The sequence below is a fragment of the Ursus maritimus genome, unplaced genomic scaffold (genome assembly GCF_017311325.1).
Source record: "Ursus maritimus isolate PB19 unplaced genomic scaffold, ASM1731132v1 scaffold_18, whole genome shotgun sequence".
NCBI lineage: Eukaryota > Metazoa > Chordata > Mammalia > Carnivora > Ursidae > Ursus > Ursus maritimus.
In genome coordinates, this window is record NW_024424230.1 from 3,821,079 (window position 1) to 3,828,915 (window position 7,837).

General features: G+C 55.4%; 1 protein-coding gene across 1 annotated transcript in view; it reads left to right on the forward strand.

Moving 5' to 3' along the window:
• The first annotated feature begins 909 nt into the window (after positions 1-909).
• ZADH2 (zinc binding alcohol dehydrogenase domain containing 2) overlaps positions 910-7,837 on the forward strand; it is a 7,667-nt gene continuing 739 nt past the window's right edge. Inside the window, 3 exon segments of the mRNA XM_040632436.1 lie at positions 910-1,202; positions 7,435-7,834; positions 7,836-7,837. The exon segment at positions 7,836-7,837 is cut by the window's right edge and continues 739 nt beyond it. Of these exon segments, the coding sequence (XP_040488370.1) occupies positions 994-1,202; positions 7,435-7,834; positions 7,836-7,837 (611 nt within the window). The 5' untranslated portion in view covers positions 910-993.

The following is a 7,837-nucleotide window of genomic DNA, read 5'->3' on the forward strand; positions in this document are numbered from 1 at the left end:
ATTCAATTAGGTCCTTAGGCATCCCCACCTAGAAGTTTAAATGCTTATGTGCCCTGAGAATTTGGACCTCTAGTTTCCAATATATGTGTACTTTCCCAATGGGAAACCTGTAACAGTCTTGTAGAGGCTGCTTAAAACATTCATGGAAAAACACGAAATCTAGGCCAAAATAAATAAAATGGCTTTAGTTCGTGCAACTTGCTTGGGACAGACCGGCTGAGGGCAGAAGGCGCGGGCAAGGCGTCCCGGGAATGGGGGACCAGGAGTCTGGGGCTCAGGGTGCTCTGGGCGCCCCCGCCCTGCGTTCGGTGCTTGTGCGCGTGCACTGGTGGCGGGGGCTCCCCGCGCGGCTCGGGGGCCCCGGCCGTGCCCCGCCGCCCCGGCCGCGCTCGGGGTTGATTCGTACCACCTTGCAAGGAAGTGAACGCTTCGCACGGGAAGGGGAGGTGCCTCCGCCGGCCGCCGGGCGCCGCGCCGCTCCGAGGACGCCCGGGGCTGCAGCCGGCTCGGGGCCGCGGCGATAGCGGGACGCGAGGCTCCCCTCGCCGCCCCCCTCACCCTTTTAGAGGAGTCAAATCCGGCTTTTAGAGCGTGGGGAGGGTGGGGATATCCGGTGCCTCCCGGACGCCGGGAGAAAGGGGGAGGGCGGAGAGGATCCTTGGCCAGTCTGCGCAGAGCAGATTCAAACCAAAACAAAAAGATTAAAGGAGCAGCGGCCGGGGTGGCAGCGATCCCCAGGCCGGGACCCCGGGGGTGGCGCGTCCGGGAACCGCGGGGGCTGTGCGGACTGCCGGCGCTGCGCGCGGCGGGGGGGGGGGGGGGGGAGGGAGCCAGTCCTTGTGGGGGGGGGGGAGTCGAGGGGAGCACGCGGGCCGGAGGAGGGGCGGACCCGCCTGCTCCGCCCGTTAGCTCCGAGCCAGCCGAGCCGAGCGGCCCCGGGCTGGGCGCGACCCCGGCCGGCGGCGGCGCAGAAAGCGGGCAGAGGCGCGGGCCATGCTGCGGCTGGCGCCCGCCGGGGCCCGAGCCATCGTGGACATGTCGTACGCCCGCCACTTCCTGGACTTCCAGGGCTCCAACATCCCCCGCGCCATGCAGAAGCTGGTGGTGACCCGGCTGAGCCCCAACTTCCGCGAGGCCGTCACCCTGCGCCGGGACTGCCCGGTGCCACTCCCCGGGGACGGAGACCTCCTCGTCCGGAACCGGTGAGCCCGGCGCCTGCCCCCCCACCCCCGCCCTGGCCGGGCCCCGGCCGGCGCTGCGCCGCTTCCCGGCTGTCCCGGGCCCGCCTGCGTCCCCACACTCCGGCAAGCGTTCAGGCGCGCAGCCTGACTTTGCGAGATCCCGGGAAGTTGAACCCGCCGCCATCTGGCGAAGGCGAATGTAATGTGACTGTTGCTGGTGTGAATATCCGATGCCACCGAAAGTCCTCATAACTGAGGGTTATTTTAATTTGGGATTCCCCTCCCCTCCCCCAGCCCTCCCTCCTCCCCCTCCCGCTCCCGAAATAAAACCGACGGGACCCAGAAGGGGAGTCTCCCCGCCCGGCCCACCCGCGCGCACCCACGACTCCTGCGTTCCCGTAATCTTTAGTGTGGACCGGGAACGGGCTGGACACAAACTGCGACGTTTAGGTAACGTGCTTTGGAGGAAGGAGGCCGAGGACCCGGCTGGCTCTTCCTGTGCGCTCCAGGTTGGCAGCCGCCTCGCAATGGCGGAGCCTGTGGTTGGGTGTGTTGGTGTGCACCTCGCCGGTGTCGTCTGCGTGTTGTCAGTGCTGTATGGCTGTTGTCTGTGCCCCAGAGCCTACCGACAGGCGCGTGGCGCGTCCGGGGCGGCTGGCTCAGGGCCGGGGTGGGGGCACGGCTGCATTTGCCTGCGCATTTTGCAGCCCTTTGGGTGGCACTCGGGTGGGTTGCCCTACCTTCTGACAGTCTTCCACCTCCACACTCTCTACCTTAATGTGTTTACAGCTCACTAATCTTTAGTAACTGGTGAAGCGCGGGAAGGAAAGCGACCTCATTCTGTGGGAGCCCTGCCCTCCGGTCTCTCTTCCCTGGGTCCCCTCGCCTTGCAGGCGGGGCATTCCCCATTCCTCGATCCCCTACGTGAGAGCAGGACTCGCCCGCCTGCTCAGGCGCCTCCGAGGGGTTAGAGTGTTGCATGTTTCAGGTCAGATCCTGCGATTGGAGGAAGGACTGAGTTCTGAGTATAACTATGCTGTTAATTGTGTCCTGGAAAGTACTGTAAGTCCCCTGCAAGGCGTGAAAGGCAAAGTGTAGTCTACCCAAGTGGCTTGACGCAGCGTTTAATCCGTTTATTTTAGAGAGTCGTATCAGCCTTCCAAAGACTGCAAAATTGAGTTATTCTGGTCACAATATAAAACTTTCGGAAACCTGTTGGAAACGTAAAAATTGAGGGAGCCAAGAGTGGGGCTGAGTGGAAGCCGTCTCCGGGCGGGGTGCAGAGAGTGCCTTAAAAGCTGGATGTGTGTGTCCTGAAGGTTTTCGTGGGTGGAAACAGGGCTGCAGAAGATTTCTTCATTATGGGATAAAGCGCTAAAGCTGTTGAGCTAAGGACTTGCATCCTAACAAGTTAAAAAGAAGACACACACGCAGAACACACAAGACACACGAGTGATCTGCCAGAAGTTGAGATGAGAAGCAGGCTGCAAAGCTTCAGACTTTAACAAGCAAGAAGTTTTACATGGGCTGTTTTCTTTTCTTGTCATTTTTCTGACCAAGTACACTACTGACTGTGAGCACTGACGTAAAGACACACACCACTGCTTGAGTAAAATCCCCTTTAGATACCGGGTGTGAAGTGGGGAGGGGGCGACTGAGCGGAGCAAGCAGAAGGTGGTGTGAAGTTAGAGCACCAGCCCCCGGGGCGGAGTGGGACCGCCCGCCAGCGCTGTCCGAGGGGTCTGAGCCGCCCGGCAGCGCCCGGACGCCGGGCCTCTCTACCTGGGAAGTGCATCAAGTCCTGGGGTTGCCCTTCCCTCCTCCGGCTCCTCTCCCTGCTCGCTCGCCGTCACCCTTGCTTTCTCCTTCCCCGCCAGTGCCCGGGCGCCCCCTGCGCCGGATCACCGGGGACGGTCCCTGAACTGGGCGGTGAGGGTTCTCGAGCGCCAGCTCTCCCACGTTTGCAGCTCCTCAGTTTGCGTTGCTTTAGGGTCCATGCCTGTCTTTTCCCGCTACATATGCCAGAAGTCCCTTGAACGCAAATAGTCTATTTATGTGTACAACTTGACCTCTAACTTCTGCGTTGAAGCCGGGGTCAGAAAGAGAATGGGGCTAGTTTTCTGCACGTTGAGAGAAGTCTTTGCATCCCCTTTCCCTACTCTGTGGAAAGTCTGCTCCTATCCCCAAACTGTAAGATTCTTTATACTTGGCAAATAGTGTCAGGGGAGGTGGCATTTTACAGATTTTTTTTTCTTTAAGACTGCAGGTCTATTTACTGCAGGTTAATTAATTTTAATCCTAGACCAACTCTCCTCCAGAACAGTGTTAATTGCATAAAAATTTTATGCAAGCTCTTTTCATTTTTATAATAAAAATGTGCTCTGGAATGAATGGCATAAGTGTACATTCGCTTGTTCCGAAAGGTGTTTGGAGATTTGCGCGCTGCCTGACTTTTCCTTTCAGTTGGATATTTGCACATCTCATCCCATCTTAACAGAAAATACAAATTCTTCATTCACAGAGAGGGAAGTGCTTTTAAGCCAGACGTGGATTTAGGATAATCAAGTTTATTCCATTTAGGGAAAGTGTGAGAGGGGCGCTTAAAATCCCTGCAGAACGGGTAATTGATGTTCCTTTATCCACTTCTCACTTTCCTACATCCAAGGACAACTTCACATCCCCTCCCAGTGCCCAGCCCTCAGCAAGAGAAGGAAGAAAGACACCCTCCGGTGAAGTCAGCTTGCGCGCTATTTTTAGCTCTTTTTCGAAGGATAGTGACACATTATTTCGTTTCCAAATATTTCTAACGATTTTCTGCTCAAGTGTAAGATAATGGAGCAAAGAGTTTGTAGGAATGGTAAAGAGCGGGTGGGGGATGGGGAAGGCGTTTTTGATAAACGGTTTGTTGCTCACGGGAGGGTAACAGCATTTCTGCTGTCTCTCCAGGCCGAGATTTTCTTTTATTTATTTTCCTTTCTTTTCTTTATTATTTTTCTTTTCTTTTCTCCTCCTCCTTCTCTTTCCCTCCTTCTTTCTTTCTTTTTAAGAAAATCTGGTCTGGACGACTTTGTCTCCTAATATTGAAGGCTCCGGACTTCACGTTTTTTGTTCAAAGAAAGCGTTTTCCTCCCTCTGCAGGACTGCCTGTTTCATAATAAACATGACGAAGGGGTTCGGCACTTTTTAGTATAAATAAACCGGGCGCCTCTCGAAGGGTATATATTTGGGGAAAGGCCGCACCGGTCCCATTCTTTTTCCTGGGGTTCCTCGATTTTAGGCTTCCCAGTGGATCCTCCCGTCGGACGGCTGGAACCCTGCACTTACTAAGAGCATATATTTTAAATTAAAGAGGGTGCAAGGAGAGTTCTGCAATGCACGCATTCTACCAAGCGTGTCTTTCCTTTCTTTTTCTGGCTCGCTCGCCCTTCTGTCCCCAGCTCCCCGGCCCGGGCCCCCTTTCCCACTCGCGTCTGCTGCTCTTGAACTTGTTTCTGGAGCAGCGGAAGGCGCGGGCTCCCGACCCTCACGCGGCCCTTCCCAAAGCCCAGGTAAGGATGAAGGCGCGTGCGGGCAGTGGCGGATCCCCACCTGCTGCGGCGTCCAAGCGGGGGTCCGGGGGAGGCGGGGGCCGCACCGGGGGTCAGGAGGCCAGGAGTGGGCGAGGTGCGCCGAGCGGAGTAGCGGAGGGCTGTCGCCACCAGCCCGAGACTCCCTCACCGACGACGCAGGCAGTTTGGAAGACGGCGAGCCGAGGGGAGGGGGGAGGGGGAGACACGAGGAACGGGGGTGCATGGGAGGCCAGGGTCACGGGCCGGCCGCCCCAGGCCCCAGTCCTGCGGCCGCTGCGCTCCAGCGCGCCCTATGCTCGGGACACCCCACCCCCACCCCGAGAGCTTGACCGCCCCTGGGCCCGAGGTCCACGGCCTGCGCTGACTACGCTTGCCCTTCGGACCCCCGCCCGGCCCAGGGAGGCCGAGGTCACGGTCGCGGGCCTGGACGGCGGCCCCTCCTCCCCAGCGCCTGCGGCTCGGCCCCAGCCCGCTCCGGGAGTCAGAGTCAGGGATGGAGCCTCGCAGTGCGGGCGGTGGAGAGGCCGGGACGAGAGGGCAGTCTGCGGAGGCCGGGCACTTCCGAGGGGAGACAGTTCCAGAAGGGCTTCTGGCGCCCCGCAGGCTGGCCGGGGCGCGGCAGGGGAGGCGCAGAGCTGTCTGCACCCTGGACGGGGCGCGCCGAGGTAAACTTAAGCGGCCGCCGGTCAGCGGCAGGCACCCCAGCTCCCAGCAGAGCCCACTCCCATCTCGACTTGGCCGTCGCTCCCCCTCTGGCGCTCGTGCCCGCTCCCCTCCACTTTTCTCCCGCCTGTGCCCTGCTTGTTCTTGTCACCCCTCCCGGGGAAGTGGCAAACCGCAGAGGAAGAGTGGGGGAGCGCTTTCCTCCAGCAGCGCCCCCCGCCCAAGGCGCGCTCCTTAGAGGTGGGGGGGACCCCAGGGGCCAGCCGCCACGGGAGCGTCCCTCTGAGTTCAAGGCGGGGGTGCCCCGCAGAAGAGGGCCTCTCCAGCGGGGTCTGAGACAGGAGGGGAGTGGGGCAGGGGAAGGGTTAATTGCGGGCCCTGAGACTGGAGCTGGCGGTGGGGCCTCAGTTCCCCCCCTCTGGAGCGAACCGCCGTCATTTCCAGCCCACCGACCCCTCCCTGGACTTGGCTTTACAGCCTGCAGCAGGGGCACCGGAGGCGAGACGCCCCAGCTGGGCTCTGCCCGGGCTGCCTTCTGCGAAGTCCAGAGGCGCGCTCTGAGGAAGCTGGCCCTTTGAAAAAGGACCCAACCTTGAGAATTTTGTAAATTTAAAGGAAAGATAGCGGCCCCCACCCCCAAAACAGAATGTAAGCGTCTTCCTGTTAAATCCCAAATGAAAAACCAGCAAAAATCATTTTTCCCACTTTTCCTTACTGTGTTACCATCAATGGCTATGGAATTCTGTAGTGTGTTCTTGAGGCTGTGTGGTGTGCTAACTTCTGAAAGCAGCTTGACATGCCCCAGAGAAATTGTTTCCTGCTTTCTTCTTTCTCCAATATGGAGAGAGCTTTCAGTATTGTAGATACACAGGGCATAATCATAAGGGAGCGTTTATAAGTGCAAAGTGTTATCTGTAATACGGTGGAAGTGGATCCTTGCACAGGGCAGTTTTGGTTTATTAAGTTAAATTAAAAGTGAATTATTTTAAAATGACCTACTTACCAGCTTTCCTCGTGCCACCAGATACCACCATCTTTTCATTTCATTACAGGTGGAAATGACATTTTTAGGGTCCTCCATTATGTGTCTAAGCCACCTCCTGACATTTTTTAGTAGACGGCTTTTTTTTCCCTAGGTATCAGGATATTTTTGTTATGAGGTATACCGAGATGAAAAAAAGCTGGTAAAAATACCGACCTCACAATTAAATTGACTCTGGATACCAAAGTGAAAATAATCATCTGGTATTAATCAAGTTATGTCTCTGCTTCTTGTTGAGGAAAAATATAGTGACGATTTGCTTTCCTTTTCATCTGAAAAGGACTGTAAGATGTTGAATGTTCCATGAAACTCCCTACCCTTATGAGACAATTTTTGCTCAATCAAAATGCATGTTTTCATGCTGGACATAGTTACATCAGAAAGAAAATTTGCTGGGGCCACTCCAACAGTGTTTTAAACAACCCTGCAGTAACGTGTAACAACCGATGACCTTGTACACTGCGTCAATCTTCAATAATATCATTGTCATTACTGTTATTATCTGAAGTGTTAAATTGTTGCCAGAATCAATGCAAGTCTACTTCTCTGAATATATTTTATCTCACTGTTGTTTTTTAACATCTTTGTTAAGAGGCCAATTAATTTCCAACTCATAGCTCCAGTGGAGTTTGCATATAAGAGGGCTTCCTGACTTTTTTTTTTAATGCTTTAGCTCTCCTTTTGAAAGAAAGGGGAGGAAAATAAATAGCATGTGAAACAAATAACTTGATGCTTAAAATGGTATGAAATTATCCCTAACCTGATTTTAAAAATAAAATATGCCGAAACTCTGATTGCAAATACTTGTTTAATTTCTCTTTTTCAACTGAATCTCAGGATTTTTTTTTTTTAATTCTACCAGGGTAGATAACTTAGCCACCCGACCAGTCACTGGAATTAGAAGAATTTTTCTAGGTGGAATATCAAGGCCTTGATGAAGAGAACACCTTAATATATTTGTTTGTTTGTTTCCTTCTAGATTTGTCGGTGTTAATGCATCTGACATCAACTATTCCTCGGGCCGCTATGACCCTTCAGTCAAGACCCCCTTTGACATAGGTTTCGAAGGTGTGGGAGAGGTGGTAGCCTTGGGCCTGTCTGCCAGTGCCAGGTACACCGTTGGCCAGGCCGTGGCTTACGTGGCGCCCGGCTCCTTCGCTGAGTACACAGTGGTGCCTGCCAGTGCCGCGGCTCCCGTGGCCTCTCTGCAGTCCGAGTATGTCACCCTGCCGATAAGTGCTACCACTGCATACATCAGCCTGAACGAGCTCGGAGGACTGTCGGAAGGGACAAAAGTGTTGGTGACGGCAGCAGCTGGGGGGACAGGCCAGTTTGCCGTGCAGCTTGCAAAGAAGGCCAAGTGCCATGTCATTGGCACCTGG